The sequence below is a fragment of the Sparus aurata genome, chromosome 8, assembly GCF_900880675.1.
Source record: "Sparus aurata chromosome 8, fSpaAur1.1, whole genome shotgun sequence".
Classification (NCBI taxonomy): Eukaryota; Metazoa; Chordata; class Actinopteri; order Spariformes; family Sparidae; genus Sparus; species Sparus aurata.
In genome coordinates this window covers 3,821,089-3,840,136 of record NC_044194.1, presented here as the reverse complement: position 1 = coordinate 3,840,136, position 19,048 = coordinate 3,821,089, and the positions used below count along the sequence as shown (strand labels likewise).

The window sequence follows — 19,048 nt, the reverse complement described above, 5'->3', positions numbered from 1 at the left end:
AAGGAGGAAGAGAGAAACAAACAAAAAAAGGATTGGTGACGGTGGCGTTCAGCGCTGACGGGGGTGCAAACAAATACAGGCAGCAGTTATACCACATGTACATCAGGCCTGAGTCACCTGCAGAAGTGTTCATGAAGCACTCCATTACAAAAACCTGAGGGTCTGAGGATGACAAATGTGTACCCAAAGAATCTGTGATTGGATCGGGGATTAAGGGGCTGCCGTGTCTCTGAAGGAAAACAGGAAGGAGACGGACAGACAGGGAGTGAAAAGAAAGAGATGCAAGCGAAGGGACGGGTGGAAAGGGGACAGTAAACGAATGTCAGACTGCCCAGGCAGGGAGACGGAGTGGCAGAGTGGGTGGGCTTTGACAGACACATCTCACACAGGCTGACAGCTCCGTCAATAGCCCCAGGATGGCCGTCCTGATTGACAGCTAGCAGGTGGCGCATGAATGGAGTTGTCAGGCCGACTGTCAGTCAAAGTCACATCGCTGTGGCTACAAGGCCCCGGCTGAACAGGCACACAGCTGCCCAAGGTGATCTCTGGGTGTACACGCAGACTTTTGGCACGGGAGGCCGATGCAGCTCAGATCATACTAAAATTACCATACACGGCAGCAGCAGCAGCGTACAATAGCCGCATTGATTGTGGACCCTTTTTTTTTTTTTTTACACTAGTGGGCAGATCTGGTATATACACACATGGGTGGTTCCACTCAATTTACAAAAAAACAGAAAGGGTGAAAAAAAACAAAAAACAGAAAGGATTTGAATGTACTATCAATGAATCTCTGCAGTTTTTCCATTTCCTTGGTTCCCCTTAATTGAGCATTGTTCCAGCACGAGGGCATGAAGCATAGGAGTTAATGGGCAATAATTATATGTGAGAGAGGCTTTCTCCCTGGAGTGGAATCCAGAACAAATGGAAGCTCCGATGTGCAACATTCTACTTCATTACATCTGCCGCGATTAAAGCCCGAACATCTGGCACCGTATCCTGACAGATAGACAAGACTTCTGGACTGGAAGGGAAATCGAGCGATATTTACAAAAAAAAAAAAAATGTAACACAGGGTATTTACTGGATGAAAGAACAAGTGCTTTGGGCAGGCACGGTACATTCTCCCTATCAGACAAGTGTTGAGCTGATAGATGCGTGTAAACACTAGTGAATCGTTTGGACACTCTTGACAAAATGAACGGCACTAAACAGCCTCGCTACACGTTCACATCACGACGGACTTTATTATTATTATTATTATTATTATTATTATTATAGGCAGCTTCTTTTTGCTACAGATAAATACGTACTGTGTCTCTTCAAGTAAACACTGGAATGTACATCAAGGTTGGTTGTTAACTTCTTTTTTTTTTTTTCTTTCTCTCTCTCTCAACAATCTCAATCATCCTAACCCCCCCCCGCGAGGTGAAGCTAAAACAATAATCATAACTGTCTGTGTCTGCTGTTGCCACGACAACGTCAAGTCCCACAGAGTGATGTCATGCCAATCTGGTCTCTTCCTGACGCGCGACTGTCCCCGGTGATGCTCTGAGGCAATCTGGAGGGCCGCTGGGGCGTGTGTGAGCGTCGGAGGCGGCGGTCGGGGTAGAGGCTGTTGTCGAAGGGCTTGCGGTGGACACAGAGGACGTGGGTCTTCAGGTTGCCCTTCTGGGAGGCGCTATAGGGGCAGTACCGGCACTGGAATGGCTTCCGAGCTGGTAAAGAAAGAAAGAGTGCAGACAGAAGAAAGAGATTTTAATACCGAGAGTAGTAGTTTCACCTCTGCAGGGTCTGAAATGACCAGCTGGTGAAGACTAAATGTCACAATGCATTTCTTTTAAAAGGTAAATCAATGATCAGCTCTGGTTTACAGAAGCATATTGATGCCACAGCAGAAAAACACAAATATCAATATCATGTTATAACATGAACAGTTTGTTGTTCTAGCGATGTGTTTTCATGTTATTGTGAAATACAAACTTGTCACATTATAAAATGAATCTTTTCTTGTCATTACAATATCTCATGTATCATAAAGTTTGACGTTATAACTTGATCTCTTATTGTTAAAACATAAAACTTTACACACAATAACGAGATATTTTCACGTCATACGTTACATCAGCATCATGTTATATGGTGAAACATTAAGATATAACAATAAGTCATCAGGTGGTATAACTAGGGGTGTAACGATGTATTGATCTGGATCGATGAATAGATTCAGCGATCAACGATCCAATAGCATCGATGCAAAGTGAAAACATAGATTCATACCGCCACCATCGCTAAGATACGCCTTTATTTTGAAATTCCCATGTCTGTGTCACCGTTTCCATTGATACACAGCTCCTTTCTAAACAGTGCTTTATTTTTACTGATTGATTGTTTTCTATTTAAGCGTCTGGAGCCACTGAAGAGTTCAGTCATGATATTGTGCAAATCATATTTTAGTTGCTTTTTGTGAGTTGATATGAATGTTAATGATTGTGTTAAATCCAATAGAAATCATGTCGTGGCAGACTTTGTAATCTGATATCATATCGTGATAAAACTTGCGATTTACACCCTGATTATAACAAGATAAACTGCATATTGTTATAGTAAAACCAGTTTCTTGTTATAACAATACAACATCCTGTAATAATGAGGAAACTGCTTTTTACAACAATAGATTTTCACATTACGACGCGACACTGATCTGTTTTTCTTTCTCCAGCATGACAATACATTGTCACACCTATCATATGATTTTTGAGATGATAACATTTGACTGTTTATACGGTTTGCCTGCACTCGAACCTTCTGTAATCTTAACTAAATGTTTCACAGAGTACAGGTTTCTTCTCATGGAAAAAAAACATTTGCTACTAATATTTTTTGTGGCTCAACTGTCATCAAGTTAGAGGTGAAACCGTTGTCAAACACTGATGTTTCAGTAATGTTGAAACATGTTTTCCTCTTCATCATGGTTTCGTAGAAGAGTGTACCACCTTAAACTGACACTAACGTGGCTTCATAATAACAAGCTGCACTTTCTAACAGTCTTAACTTTACCAAAACACTGGGACACCTCATGAGCTAACAGGTTTTTATAAAAAGGCCAGCAAGTTCTGATTCATTGTAACACATTTCCTGCCTATGACACGAACACAGCCATGAACACACACACACACACACACACACACAGACACGCACACAAATAAACACACACACAAGTGTTGAGTTGAGGAATGACAGACGTCTGCAGCTGGGAGGCAAGGCATGCCAAAACTTCCTGTCTGTCCCCCTCTTTAGCGCCCGCTACATAACTCCACTGCAAATAATGTGAACCTTCATGACACAGCACACGGTGTACCTTTAAGACACAGACAACACGGCATACCGCTAATAGCTTCCAGAAGTTTATCTGACCTCAATAAAAATCAGTATGACACCAAAGCCTGAAGGTGTTGCTAAGATCAAAACCAAAAGTGTGACTCATTTACCTGTCTACCTCGACAGCCATGTGTCCTTGTTCACTGCGGTGCTATTTTTGAGATGTTACCTCATATAATGACTGTCTCTTCCCCCCCTGTCTAACACTTCAATGTGTTTTTCTGTGATTCATGGTTACAGTAAACCATTATGTGCTGATGTCATTTGACATCACTTCCCAAAAACTGAGGGCTGCCTCAGCCTTTTCACCCCGCCCTCGCCTCTTCCTCTCTATTTGCTCCTCATCAGAGCCGAGACAGCTGTAGGCAGCTGAACACTCGCTTTCACATCTACATAAAAAAGGTGTTTTTTCGGGGGGAAAGTGGGAAAACTCACAGAAGGTGTGAGCAATAAAAGGTAATGCTCCATCTGTTGGTGTATAATAACCTGATGGCCGTAAAGGACACACATCGACATTCACACACTAGTCAGGGAGAGGATGAGGCCTGACACATCTGAATATCATCAGGATGGCACAGAGGGTATTGTGTGTGTGTGTGTGTGTGTGTGTGTGTGTGTCTGTGTGTGTTTGTGTGTGTGAGAGAGAGAGAGAGAGAGAGGGAATAGTCTCAGTGAGGGAGGGAGGGCGAGCTGTCTGAGAGGAACAATAGTAAAAGAAAAGCCTGGTCAAAATCCAGGTACGGAGCAGTTTGCGGTGCGTGTTAAACTCCACCTGTCTCACTTCCTCACTTCAACTTCTCCAAGCTTCAATCAGTGGAAGTGGAAAAACAGGAAATAGGGGGTTGGACAGCCCAAAAAAAAAACACACACACACGCACACACATCTCCTATTTTAAACTGTTAAAACTTTGACGTGCGTAAAAGTTGCTTGGGAAACTATAAAACCATCATCCCCGCTCTCCAGATCTTACACATCCGCTGTGACTTGAGGGAGACTGGGCAGGTTTCCCTCAATCGTGTTAAAAACTCTTGTAAATGCACTCAGAGGTTGCGAGAGATCCTGTAGCCCATTACACTTTCATAAAGTCAGTTAATAATAAGCCAAAAGGTCGGCGTGTACATCAGTCGCGTGTTGCCCTGCTTGTCTTCCCCCCCTCTCTGCCTCTATCGCCTTTTCCCCTCTCTCTCCCCTCCTCGTCTCCCCGGGTCTGCTGTTCTTTTTCTTCCCTCCCATCAGAGGAGAGGGGAGGTCCAAGAGAGGGCAACCTCCAAATAAGTTCCATTAATCACAAGCCAGAGTCTAATGTAACTAATATTTTACAATTAGAGGAGACAGCAGTGGGCTCCGAGCCATCCATCTCTTCACCACATGATCCTCCATTCATAGGCTGCTGCAGCCACAGCTTCAGACATGCCACACACACACACACACACACACACACACACACACACACACACACACACGCACACACTCAAGCACGCACTTGCATGCGTGTACACATACACAGATGCACAAACAGACTGGACAGGAAATGAGAGGGGTGGGATTGTGTGGTGTTGAGAGAAAGAGTGAAGAAAGAACAGCAGAATGAGTGATTACTGACTTTGACTCCGTGTAACACTGACATTGGACCGTATTAAAAGGATAATTCGGGGTTTATTACAAGTCGGGGTCTTATTTAATTATGGCCGTCATTTTCATCTGTACGCGCCGAAGTGATCGCTGAGATCTGGGAACAAGACAACATCGCAAACAACAGTGTCAGACGTGGCAGGAATCACAGGCGGTCAGGTGATCGGGTTGTAAAGAAGCTAACAAGAAGCAAGATTAGCTAAAGCACTTGATTTAATAATACATTTAGATACTAACCACTCGCCGCATGGGAAACTGTGTGTGCTCACGACTACGGCAAGCATGTCAGGTCAAATGTGAACCAGGAAGTCAGTCTGTGAAACCAATCACGATGTTCTCTGTGGATCACACACTAGTTTAAATTTAATTCTGTCTCTTCAAAAGTGTTATTTCAATGTGTGGACATGTCCTTCATCTAAAATACATGCTTGAGGCTTTAATATAATATTAATAGCAACACTATGAGAGTTAATTTACCTGTTGGGTCACTGAATTCACCCCCAACTAGTAGTTTTTCCGAGATGCTGCTGTTGGCTATAACCGCAAAGTGTCGTCTGTTACTCTCAGATTTATATTCAACTTTAACAAAAGACATATATCGTGTTTATTAGAGTGTTTTAAAAGTGCCGGGATTTGTTTTACTTTCAGACTGTGCCAGGCTAGCTGTCTTCCTGTTTCCTCTCTTTATGCTAGCTAAGCTAACCTTTACCTGGCTTTAGCCTAGCTGCGTGGTTAAAGGACAGATATGACATTAGATATGACTGGAACATAAAAAGATATGTAGGCTATTTCTGCAGAACGTCAAATTCCTTTTTTACAGATAAGTACAATTTTATACTGTATACTGTACTCAGTATATTGCAGTAGAGACCAAAATGTGTCCGTAGAAGAGTTAGCTTTTTTCAGTCAGGTTTGATTTCATCTTTCTGTTTTCTCTGAACATTTATAGACAAAATTAAATAATAGTTTTGCTCGTTTTGGACTTTTATTTTGTACTAAATTGTTGTATTTAGCCAACATGTGATAGTTTTTAATGTTGGCTTCTTCCGCCTGACATAAATCAGATTTAGAGAATTAGTCATCAAGGGAAGTTTTATGTTCATATTCACCCGATTTCAAACCGTGCACTTCCCTGTCTGCATATTTGCATAACGTTGTCCACATATATATGTTTGCACCTGCAACGTATGTTTTCCCCCGTGAGTGTGTGCGAGTGTGTGTGCGCGGTGAGAGTGTGTTGTGTGTCACAGGCCGAGATAATGACCATGATGACAGTGGCGGGGCCGACGGGGGCCAGAGGAGCTGAATGGTGACGGATGACACAGGGCTGAGCTCTGATGGCGCACAGACAGTGAGTGATGACTGCACATCCTTCCCAGTGCTCCACCCTTCATTATCTCTATGGGGAGAAACGCGGCACAAAGGCAGGCCGCGCTGCCCTCTTGCTGCCCTCAAACGACATCTGCTCATGGAGACAGCCGCACTACCGCTCCTCTTTCACCTCCCTGTCGCTCCATCTATCTCCATCTATGGTGATCTTTCTCGCTCCTTTTCTCTCTCCTTTTTCTCTCGCTCTCTGTCACCCTCTCCGCGGAGGGTACGCAGAGGTCAGACAATGAGATAATGACTCACCCCTTTCAACCTTTCAAATCAGGCCCTTTTATTTCCCTCCGTCCTCTGTTGCTCTTTCATTCTTAATCCTTTCTTTATCGATCTTCTCATATTCACTTGTTCTCAGGCGTCTGAGAGGCCTGATCTGATGTCGCAGAAGAGACAGCTGGTTTTTGGTAAACTGGTTAACTGGTTTTTAAGTTGGATAATGAGTCTCAACCCAAAGGCATTCATGGCGCCACACTCCAAAAAAAAATAAAAAATAGTTGTCCTAATTGTGCCTGTAAAATATGAAAGCATGCCATAATACCTGCCAGAGAAATATTTAGAAGCCTCACAGCAACTCGACTGTTAGAGTGGTAAATGTTGCCATCTAGTGGTTCAGTCTGAGCAGTGCAGCGAGGAGAGTTTCTGTTTAAAACACAAGGGAGGGCTCAGTGAGACTAATGAGCATGCAGACAGGTTCAACCAGAGGTCACCATCTGGCCAATTACCACTGCTGGCACATTGGAGCCGACCTGAACTGTCATCACAAACACATCACTCCATGTCCAAACTGCCCGGCAATATGTCACCATGCCACTCGACGTGCCATACAGTATGGAGAGGATGGGGGCAACAGGAGACAGCCCCATGACAAAGCCACCTGGTCAGCACTGCAGACAGGACAGGCTGCCGGGCCACCTGCTTAGTTCAGTTTTAGAGGACACTCGATGGACTCTCAATGTCAGTTACCCGTCTCAGTGTCCAGTTTGACTGACAGGTGTTTATTGTGTCTCTGACATCTACTTCCTCTGGGAGAGAGAGAGAGAGAGAAAAAAAAATATGGAGGATCAATCTCCAGCGAACAAAAGGCGAGGAAGGCTTGAAATAACTCCCAGCAGCAGCGAGCGCCGCATTGATCCGATTGCAGCAAAACACAAGCGACAGTTACAGAATTATACGGAATTTAAAGTAAAAAGAGGTTTATTGATGTTCAAATGTTGTTACATTTTTAATGGGATTTAGAATATGAGCTTAAACGCTGCAGGCTGGTCCAAATTTCTGTCTCTCTGGAGTTAGAGGCTGCGTGTAGTGTTGATTACTCAGGTGAAAGTACTCAGAACACACAGTAAAAGTACTCAGAACACACAGTAAAAGTACTCAGAACACACAGTAAAAGTACTCAGAGCACACAGTAAAAGTCATGTAATCAAAATGTAATTGAAGTCAAAGTACAGGAAGTGTTGTACGGGAGGTGCTGCGGTTGAATGAGCTAAAACATTTAGACGAGAACAAAACATCAACAGCTGATTTTTTTTACATTACAGGAATATTTTTCTGTGTTACAAGATTTCGGTATAAAATGTTTAAATGTAAATAAGTCTACTTAATTAAATATGCACTCAGCTGCATACATCACCAGAACAGATATCTGAGCTAAAATAAACACCTAAATGTGTATTGTGGATGTTTTTTCATTATGTTTCAGAGGTAACAGCCCAAATCTATTAAAATATATAGATTCAGTTAAAAGTAAATCAGCGCAATATGCAGAAAACCTTCTTCTGTGACTGTTATTATATCATACATTAAATCATTGATTGGATTGGCAGCTATTTTTTTAGGACTGCTTTTATATTGATGATTATTTTCATCATGGATTTATCTGGTGATCGTTCTTTTGGATTAACTGATCGATTGTTTGGTTTGTTTAACCTCTGAAATGCCGTCACGATTACCTGGAGTCTAACGTGAACCTGCTGAGCCTCGAAATGATAAAGAACACATTAAAATTATTGGATTAATTAAAAGTAAAAGCTGATAATCTTTAAATTTTGTGAAGCTTGAACCATGAAATGATTGTTTTATTTGCTTAAATGATCGATGACTTGTTTGCTAAGACGTTTCTAGTACGTCAAATTGTAACCTAAGTACAGTACTCTGGTGAATGTACTTAGTTACATTTCACCACTGATTACACACAGTTACAGCCAGAAGGAAACACGTACAGTGTGACGGCTGAGACAGGAGCTGAAGAGGAGCGCTGCTTTTCGGCGTATTCTAATCACCATCTGTACCATCAAATGGAAAACTACATCTTGCTGTTAGAATCATAAAGAAAGGGAACAGATGTTAATCCCTAATGGAGTTGACAGGCACTTTCCTGTCTTTCACATGAACATATTGAGTTTCTGAATAAGAGGGGGATCAGAGGGAAGGTGTATCATGTTGCACTCATAATACATGCATATCAAAGACCCCAGCTGTTGGATTCCCTCTCCTGAGAGACAGCATTATTAAATCTGCACTCAGCAAGCATATCACACCAGCACAAGAGCTTAAGCCTCTCCATCAGTGGGCTCCGTTGGCTTGGGCGATTTGTAACCTATCACACGAGGAGATTATATCATCCTTTAAAGTGTAGGGGTAATCAGTGCCACGCACCTGTGTCTTCTTTAGTCCTTATTTGAGATCAGAGACAAGATCTGGCGAGAGAAAAGCGCTATAAGAGAAGTGTGTTGTTTGTAATTGGCATGATTTATTCACACACTCACGCTCGCTCTTCACACTTCCGCTGTCAGGTGATGAGGGCTGAGATACTGACAGAGAAAAACTTTTTTTGGGATTTCTACAGCAGCATCCTTGTGGGTGACATTGTCACGTATTGTTCCACAGTGTACAGAGTGCCAGTCAGACGGTTATATTTAGAATTCAGTTAACCAATTGTATGATTGTAATACCGCCATCTGCAGTGGTCTATCACATTCAGATGGGCTGGTACAAAGCATCTAAAAAGGAGATAACAAGATGAGGAAAAAGGGAAAGGACCATTTTTGTCCACTAGGTGGCACTAGAGGCTTTCAAATGTGAAAGGCAACCCTGCACACGTCCTGATTACAGTGACAGCTGCATGTAGCATATATGATGTATAAGCTGATGCTCACCTGATGCAACGTCTTTGTCCACATCCACGCCGCCGTTCAGACCGTCTGTGTGCGCGCTGCCAGGTGTGCTGCTCAGGTTCCCCTGGGATCTGAGGAAGGAGAGCAGGCCGCCCTGGTGCTGGAGCTGCTCGGCCTGTCCCGGAGTCAAGTTCTCCAGAGAGGAGATGGGAGACTCGGCCACAGCTCGGCCCCAAGCTCCCGGCTTGTCTTGCTTCGACTCAAACTCAGCCTGTCCCAGCTCCTCCGGCTGGAGGACGTTATTTTTCGGCATCTTCCACTTGGCAGCGTCGTCGTCTTCCTCCTCCCTCCCTTGCTCAGATTTCTCAAATTCACCTTCGCCGTCGAGCCCCGTGGAGCCTGCATTCTGTGTGTTCATCTCTTCTTTTGTTCCCTGCACCAAAAGGTCACACTGATATGCGGGTTTCACACTGAGTTCAGCTGCAGCATTAGAGTAACTTTGTAGCCGGCGGGTAATGGAGGAGGAGAGTCCATTACTAAAAACGCCAGACATCTGCACCAGTGCAGCAGGAGACACGGCTGAATGAGACATGACAGACTCCGGCCTGACAGACAAATCTAAAGGCTCATACTGGGACTTCCTGGTTTGAGCAGATAAGGAGGCGTCCACACCTGCGTCTTTGTCAGCGAGGTCGGGCTGCTTGTTGATGAGCAGGGCGTTTTCGCCGTGGCTCTCCAGACCGAGGTAGTGACCTGCAGCTGGGCTCCAGTCTTCCCTGGATCGAGGTCTGAGCTTGGGGTTGGGGCTGGAGCTGCTGCTGCTGCTGGTGGGCTGCAGTGGAGAAGAAAGATCCCTGCTGTTTTGCCAGTGGGGGAAGTGGTAGCGATCCAGATGGAAGCCGAGGGAGGCCGTCTGCGCTGCGGTGTAGTCACTGGAGAGTGGACACCTGTAGACTTTCTCACCTAACACAGACAATAACAGCAAAAACATAATACAATCCAGATCAAATTAGGAAACTATGTGTATATGAAGCATGCTGAGCATTTTTTTTTTTTTTTTTCTGAGGGAAGTATGTACCAACAAGCGTTGTCTAAACATGAAAAATGTTGCAATCCCACACCAGGCTGAGTTGAATGATTTAAGCGCTGCCCTGCAGTAAATCAAGCTTGTAATCAGCTTTCAGCTCCAGTGATCCATCATTTTACAGTATGGACGCCACCACCATGTGCAATAAATACACCCAAAGATGTTAACACCAAACAAGATTCTTCCAGAAATAATAAACAGTGAAATTTAGAGCAACTAGAACGAGGCAGATGTCGCAGACAAGAACCTCATTCCATCAAAACCAGTAAGTGGGTTTCCCAGTCAGAAATAACGAAGTCCAACATGTGAGCGGTTCTGATTAACCGCACCGTGCGCTGTGGCTGAGTTTATTTTTGCTTCATACTTGAAAAATGGTGCGCCGGAGCCATAATTCAAAAAGTACAAAGTGTATTATTGTGGAGAATGACAAAGGGTAATTTTTCTCCTTTTAGCCGGTGAAAAATATCCATCTGGAAACAAGATTTGATCCCACTCACCGTTACTTTTAATTAAAGGTAATTTAAATGCCTTCTTCCCTCTGTTTACCTACAGCTTAATCCTTACAGCCATCACAGAGACTCCCTCCAGGGTTAAACACACTCTCCCTGTGACCATTTTGAGTTAGTGATTGTCTGAGACCTCAGCCTTGCACTGTCTTTAAACAGCCCAGCTGTTTCGCTGCCATTCCAATTACAGTAAAAGTCATCCGACGCCATTAAGCCACAAATATTGGCAGTTTATTGCCCAACACTCTCCTGGCATTTGAAGGTCAGGTCATACATTATACTGTGTCTTTTAGGGATGCGTCTGGGATAGAGAGATAAACCCACCACCATTAATTTAATTCTATGCATATTGATGCCTTATTGTTCTTCTTTAATGGACTAATATCTGAGTTACAACAGTGATTCATCCCCGCCAGAGAAATATCAATTTCATACACCCTGAGATCTGACCCTGAGGTAATTCTCTGAGGTAAATCTAAATCTAATGATCTGTACTTTGTTACTTTACTTTGTTTCCAACTTTAATAGAAAAACCGCCTTTGCGAGCTGAATGGCAGTAAAAGGACGACTGTTTTTTACTATTTCAGACGTACTAAACCGTAAAATAGCACCTGTATATTAATCAAACAGAGCTGAACCTAATGAAATTGAAAACTCACTGCTGAAAAGGCAAAAAGAAAAAGTGGGGGGGGGGCGTCCTTGATCCGAAGACAGCCACCTGCGTTCAGCACTGTATATATGTGTTTGTGTGTACAGTACGTTTGGTTTAACGTACATCGCGGGGGGACATGCGAGGGCGTGCAAGACCGGGAAAGACTCTTCAACAGTGCCACACCCTCGTCTCCAGTAACAGACCAACACACACACACACGCAAAAAAAATCTAAACAGCTTAATGGAACTCTTTCAGACACGCTATATATCTCAATTATTCTGTGGCTTAAATTACGATGACATTACCGGCCAGCCTCCAAATGCAGCAAACACGTATATCTGACCTCATCTCTCAGCGTGGACCCCCTTTTTTTCCTAAACCCATTTGCCAGCCTACACCAGAAAGCGGTAAAACAACACAAAAGACTGGAAAAAGCCTCTGCCTGTTTTTCTCTTCTTTTTTGGACGGGTGCCATCTTTGTGATTGCCTGGTTCATGCTAACTTAATCAGTTTAAGATTTACTTACACTGCCGAGGCTCCACATTATGTGAGGGGAGTAATTTTAGAGCTTAGATTTATCAACCAAAACTCCAATTACTGCATCATTACAAACCCCAGCCTCTCTCACCTAACACAGAGCATCTAATGAAGTGATGCGTACGAGTTATCCGCCCTTACTGGATGTGCGAGGCGGAGGAGGAGGTGGAGGTGGATGAGGGGGGGAAAAGGTAAATAAATAAATAAATAAATAAATAAATGCCTCAAGTGAGCCGTGTCTATGGAGAAAGGCGTGCAGCTGTGCTCGGACAAAGTGATTCATTTCATATGGAAATAGGCTTTAAGATTTACAACCATACATCACCGTCAATGCAATCACAGCCTCACATACTATGCTTACATAGGCATCTGGCAGTTATATTGTAGATATCAAACTCTGTATACTGTCGGGGGGGCTTTGGCTCTTTTTCTATATAAGCAATCAAGCACCTGAAATGCAAAAGCAGAGATACGTGGTGGCTGGTTTGGTTTAAGATGAAACAGAGTGAGAGCGAGCGAGAGAGGGAGTCACACACAAGACTGGTGAGAAAAACAGGGGCACCAGATGTTCTTTGATGTTTATAATAGCATATATTATTAATATTAATTAGACCACATAGTCAATGACGCATTTGGGACGTTTCCAAGTCAATTAAGCCAAATGGCATTCAGGAGACGGTGGAACAATATTTCAAGGCAGGTGTTCAGAACTCCCTGGGTAAATCTTTTTATCTGCATGCTAGGAAAACAAGCATTTTGAGCTTAATTTGAGCCTCATATCTGCAATAATAATTAAAAAGAGGATTAAAAGACAGAAGTGAGAGGGAGACGGAAAAGCCAACAGGTAATCAGTGTAGACAAACCAGTCAGACGGGCTCTGATCTCTGAATAAGAGCGGAATTTGTTTAAGCCCGACACAGGAGCGAGTTAGATAAGGACCTGTTTGGTTAAAAAAGATGCTTTTACTGTCAGCAATCACGAAGAATAGACTGATGTAACCGGAACGGGCGGATGAAAAGTGATAGTCTTTATCTGTGATTCTGGGTAAACCTCCGCTCATGTTACCATTCACAGTTTTCTACAAGACGCTTATCGTTTTCAGGCTCTCTTGGCTTTTACTGTAAAAGACGAGCGAGAGGCAGAAAAACACATGTGGGGACAACATCATTACATGGCGTCTGCTCATTGACCTTGAGGTTAAGAGTTTTGAATGGGACTAATTAATAACTGTCAGAGCATTTTATGTTTGTTCGGCATGCTTTTTATTCCGCGCTGCGATCTCACTGGTCCAATGTAGGTCAGAGGCCCGAAGCGTGCACCCTTCATTAGTTGATCATTTTGAGAGGAGTCGTCAGTTTTCTTAATCTCAGATTATAATTAAAGTCAAAGTGCATTTTTCAAATCTGCCCTGACGAGATGTTGAGAGAAGTAATTCCTCACGCGCGCTCTTCTATTGAAATCAAAGCGCGGCGTCTAATTGAAGACGCTGCCTGTTTGTAGTTAAAAATCTAAATCCAGCACTGTATCTGGACGCATCGGGTAAAAGGAGCCGTCTCTCACTCTGACAGCCATGACTGTACTATATTTGCTATCCATATTGAGAACATCAATAACTTCATGACCACCATAGGCTGACTATGAATAATGCAGCCAGTAATTCTGGACTAATCAATGTTCCTCAAGCTGAACATCTGGCAGTGGTAATTCTTCCTCAGCATCTCCGCTCTCCTGAATTAGAAAACACTCGCTCTCTCTCGCTCTCTCCTGCCTCCACGTCCGACCATCGAGACAGACAGACTTGATCAGTTACAACCCCCCACCTCCGAAAAAACTTATCCCTGTTATTAAACCCTCATCAAGTGGTGCGTGTTCTCCATATGTGTAGGATTTACCTATCTGTCCCGCAGCAGACCTGTGTGTTGAGCCAGGGCCAGCAGCGTGTGATTGTGTTAATTAATCTGTCATTGTGAGCGCAGGGAGCAGCTGCAGAGGTCTCTGGGATATATTGTCAGAGCTAAACAATGCGGTGCTAAGCCCCCAGAGTGAGTCTACCATTACACAAGACTAAGAACAGAGAGGAGAGGAGGAGAGGGGGAGAGAGAGAGCCTGCCGGATCCATCATTGACTAAAGCAATGACGCCTGACCTTTACAATGAATTAGTTTCCATGCTTAATATTGACTGAAATTAGAGTCTGATACTGAATGTGCCATCCCAGAACTGTGTGCACTCAAATCCTCAGCTAGCCAGCGATCATAAATGTTTTCTGGAAGTGACACCGTATGGTCTTGGTGATAGGGGAGAGGAGGGAAAGTGAAAAACAATAGAGCTTGAATATGTTTCTTAAAGAGCAACCAGAGAGGGGATTTGGCCGTAAACTGCCAGAATTTACATGTAAATATGCAGATACCAGTATGTGTGCACAATGTGGAAACAAAACATCTAATGAGATTAGACCTGATCCATTTATCTCTGCTATGCGGCCAACATTTAAGAGGATGCTGGATCAAATCCCACGTGAGCGCGTCGGACTTAGATGTACATAACAGCAGCACTCCAACCGGAGAGAATAACCGCGGTCGCGTAAGCCAAACGAAAGAAAACGGAACAAAAGTTTGGATTATTTCCTCGTCTCTTACCAACGCCGTTATAGCAGTAATTTAGGCTCATGATAACATGTTAGCAGGATGCCATGACAAGAAAGGCATTTACCCAGAGAGCCGAATCATCCAAATCACCAGGTGGAACAGAAGACTATCAATAAAAAATACCAGGTGGTAGATCAAATCATAAAAATCACTGGGTGGTATATATCAAATCATTAAAAACACCAGATGGCATGCATTAACATCTTGTGCCCCCGTAGGCAAGGGGTGGGGATGTGACGGATAAAAAATAGAGGGTACTAATTATCCCTACAATTCAACATGATGCCATTATCTTTAAAAGGAAGACAAAGTCCTCGTGCATGAACAGTAATATCTGTGGTTGTGTGGCTGACCCTGCACTTCATGTCCACCTACACGACGCCAGAGGAAGACGCAGACCACAGCCGTCACATATAGATGTTATATATGTTGAAGAAAAAAAGGGGGAGAACATATAGAAAAGATAAAGATATCAGATCCTTTGTTGTGATAGTCTGAGGCTATTATTGCACTGCCTGCATCACTTCTGAGACTGTAAACATGTAATCCTGCAAAGACAAAATATTAAAGGGGCTCTTCAGTGCGATGCTTCCTCAGTGTTGGGGGGCTTGCAAGAGGCAGATTCTTTTAAAGCGCAGTAGTCTTAAAATGCAACTAATGACTATTTTCACTGTCGATTAATCTGCTTATTACTTCTTTTGATTAGTCTGAATTTGTCGTTTGGTCTTTAAAAATGTTGGAAAATGTCGATCAGTGTTTCCTCAAATGTCTCGTTTCATCGACAACAAAGATTTTCAGTTTACTGTCATGAAACAGAGCAAAGAAACCAGATGACATTCAGTTTTAAGACGCTGGAATCTGAGAATTTCATGTGACTTTGGTATTATCAAAATAGTTGATTTGTTGATTAATTAAATAGCTGATCATTCATCAAGTATCGTTGCAGCTTTACTGTAGTCGCATCAGCAGCTCCATCCTCCTGTCTTTAAGACTTTAAAGCAAACATTAAAGGTGAAATGTCCTTATTTTCCTCTGAGATCAGCTGGTTTATTCAGCATTGAATTGTCAAAATTGAAGCTGTAGAGGCCGAGATATTCTATAAACACTGGATCCATGTCATTCACATATAATATTATAACAAAACATTAAATATACACATAAAAATGTAAGAAAATGGTGAAAAATGTCGATCAGTGTTTCCTTAAAGGTTTCGTTTCATCTACGACCACAAAGATTTTCAGTTTATTGTCAGAAACCAGAGCAAAGAAACAAGATGACATTGAATTTTAAGAAGCTGGAATCTGAGAATTTAAAGTGACTTTTTCTTTTTTCGTTGGTTTTATCAAAATAATTGGCAATTAATTTAATAGCTGACAACTAATACTGTCGTCGAATCAGCATCTTTATTCTCCTATCAAGACTTTTAAGCAGACATTAAAGGCGAAATGTCCCTTTTTCCTCTGAGATCAGCTGGTTTATTCAGCGTTTAATTGTCAAAATTGAAGCTGTAGAGGCCGAGATATTCTATAAACACGGGATCCATGTCATTCACAAAAGACATTTTACAGCTCGACTGACGTAACTGCTTAAAATCATGAAAGCATCTTCAGAAAAACTGACTCGACTGAATTACCTGCAGCTGGAGAGGATGATTGTGGTCGGGAGTTCCCCATCTCTGTGACGATCTCCGTTGGCCCATGATTACTCACGCTGCCTGGGCTACCGGGCCTGCTGATGGCCTTTGTGTCGGGATCGCCCAGACACACTTTCCCATCGTCCACAGGGAGACATCTCTCAGATAGGTAGGAGGAGAGCTGCTGCTGGTCTTTAGGACCGAACATTTGCTGCTCGACAGGCAGCCCTGGAGTCATGATCTGCCAGCCAGGGTAGCTGCTGTTGCTGCTGTTGAGTGTTTCTCTGTTGGACATGACTTTATGCAGGTATTCCATGCTAGTGGAGCTCATAGGAGGGTGAAGATGATTCAAACCCAACAAAGAAGAGCTTTCTGCATCTGTCAGCGGGCCTGGACCTGAGGAAATCATCCTCCCTAACATCTCCCTAACCTTCATGTCAACGCCTGCTGTGGCAAGTATCTGATTATAATCTTGATGGTCGGCTCTCTCGGCCGCGAGGAAGCGGTTGTGAATGCGGGAGATGTACTGGGAGTAGAGGTTGCTCTGATGCTCTTGCGTCAGGTTACCCATGGAGGTGTTATGTTCAGCGGGGAGATTATTGGTCGGCTTAGCTGCCAGTTTGTTGAGGTGGACCTTCATGTGGTTCTTGAGAAACCAGGGTTCTTTGAATCGACGGCCACAGATCTGACAGCAGTGCTCAAATGAGTCCTTGTGTTTCCTCATGTGACCTTTCAGGAACCACGCCTGGCTGAAGGTCTGGCCGCACACCTCGCAGGGGAATTCACCGACGGGCTTCCTCTTGTCACCCGCCCCCATCGCAGGCCTCTGTCCTGAGCCTGTATCAGCAGTTATATGGGTCGTCTCGACGTGGCCGATGAGCTCCTCCTCTTGTGAGGCGGCGAACTCGCACAAGGTGCATTTGTAGGGTTTATGAAGGATCCTGATGTGGCGCTCGAGCTCCTGCCGCTTCCTGAACTTTCCTTTACAGAATGAGCAGCGGAAGCTGTTGGGTTGGGGCTGGAGGGGATCATCAGGGATGGCAGTCGCCTTCGGAGAGGTGGATGCATGCGGCTGGCTCTCTGGAGCGCCACAGTTGGTTAAGAATGAGGGTTGAGTCGGGACAGTCTGTGACAGAAGGGGCTTCTGAAGTTGGTTTATATTGGATGTTTGAACATGACCACCTCGCGTCTGCCTGTCCCTCAATATCGCCCTTTCCTCAAGCTCGTGAAGCAACCTGTTCTCCTCCCTAATGCGCCCACGGCCTTTACCCAGAATGCCCTGCTTGTGAGTGCGGAGGTGTATCTTCAGGTTGCCCTTCTGCGCCGCCCTGTGGTCACAGTACGGGCACTTGAAGGGCTTCTCGCCGGTGTGCGTGCGCATGTGAAGGGACAGTATGCTGTTGAAGCGGAAGCGCTTTCCACACAGCGGGCACGGGTACTTCCTGTTCTTGCGGCTGTCGTCCTGGGGGGAATTTACCTGGGAGACGATGCTCTGATTGGTGACTCTCAAGAACTGGGAAAGCTCTGCTCTCCCGTTCATACTGCTGAGGATCCTCGCATCCATGATTTGATTGGCCAGAAGCGCCATCTGGCTCCTAATTGGATCGGTGGACGGGGTAATGAAGCTGTCCTTACTCAGGGACTGGGCTGCTGTTACAGTATGGTGGTCAGGGGTGTCTATGTGGGACAGTCAGAAGGTTATCAGTTAGCTGTAATGCTGACTGTTTGCACTTATTCACATGAAACAGGATGTGGATTCATGCTGTTCAGATGAAGCGTCTCTCTGTTGTTGCACAGACCTAAAGAGAAAACAAAAAGAAACATTTAATGCATTCAAATCCTGCCAAGACCGAAATCAGCCCTAACCCGAAACCTGAATACATTCATTACCAGCCTGAAGTCCATGAACACGTACGTTAAATGTCAGCAGGGTTATGAGATGTCACTGAATTAAATCTGTACTTTTGCAACTGCTGTATAATGCCAGTGATGCACCACAAATAGGTCAGGAAATAGAGCAAAGTATGTTCTGACTCTCCTCATCCTGTGTAAAGTATGCTTGTGGTTTGAGATTATTGTTGGAGACTAAGAAAATGCTGATTAAGTCGAAACCACAAAGGCTTCCTCAACAAATATCTCATCTTTAGTAAAAGGCTAAGGTGAGAATCTTTGTCTTGATCTCGTTTTGTACTGACACACAATACTAAAGCAGCACAGACATCAAAGACTGCCTGCTTCAACTCTGGCCTTCCTCTGCATTTCACAAATCTTGAACTGCTTTCGAAAGGGGAGGGAAAAAAAAGATTAAAGTAGGAGAGTTAAGCGTTTTTTTCTGCAGGTCTTATTGCATATTTGAATAAAACTTTACCGGGATAATTATGTCACAGGAGTGCTCAGGAAAAATAAACAACTTGATGATGCAAACATGCAAACTCGAGTTAAAGACAGAATATCAAAACGGGAACGCTTGAAAA

At 43.8% G+C, this 19,048-nt stretch overlaps 1 protein-coding gene across 1 annotated transcript; it reads right to left on the bottom strand.

Annotated features, from left to right (window-relative positions):
- Positions 1-1,221: 1,221 nt before the first annotated feature.
- Positions 1,222-18,264, bottom strand: LOC115586638 (zinc finger protein 536-like; the record flags this gene model as incomplete). The annotated part of the gene is made up of 3 exons (XM_030425814.1): positions 1,222-1,718; positions 9,553-10,473; positions 16,575-18,264. Coding segments are annotated over 3 exons (2,847 nt in total), but the record flags the coding sequence as incomplete, so codon positions are not given.
- Between the last annotated feature and the right edge of the window lie 784 nt (positions 18,265-19,048).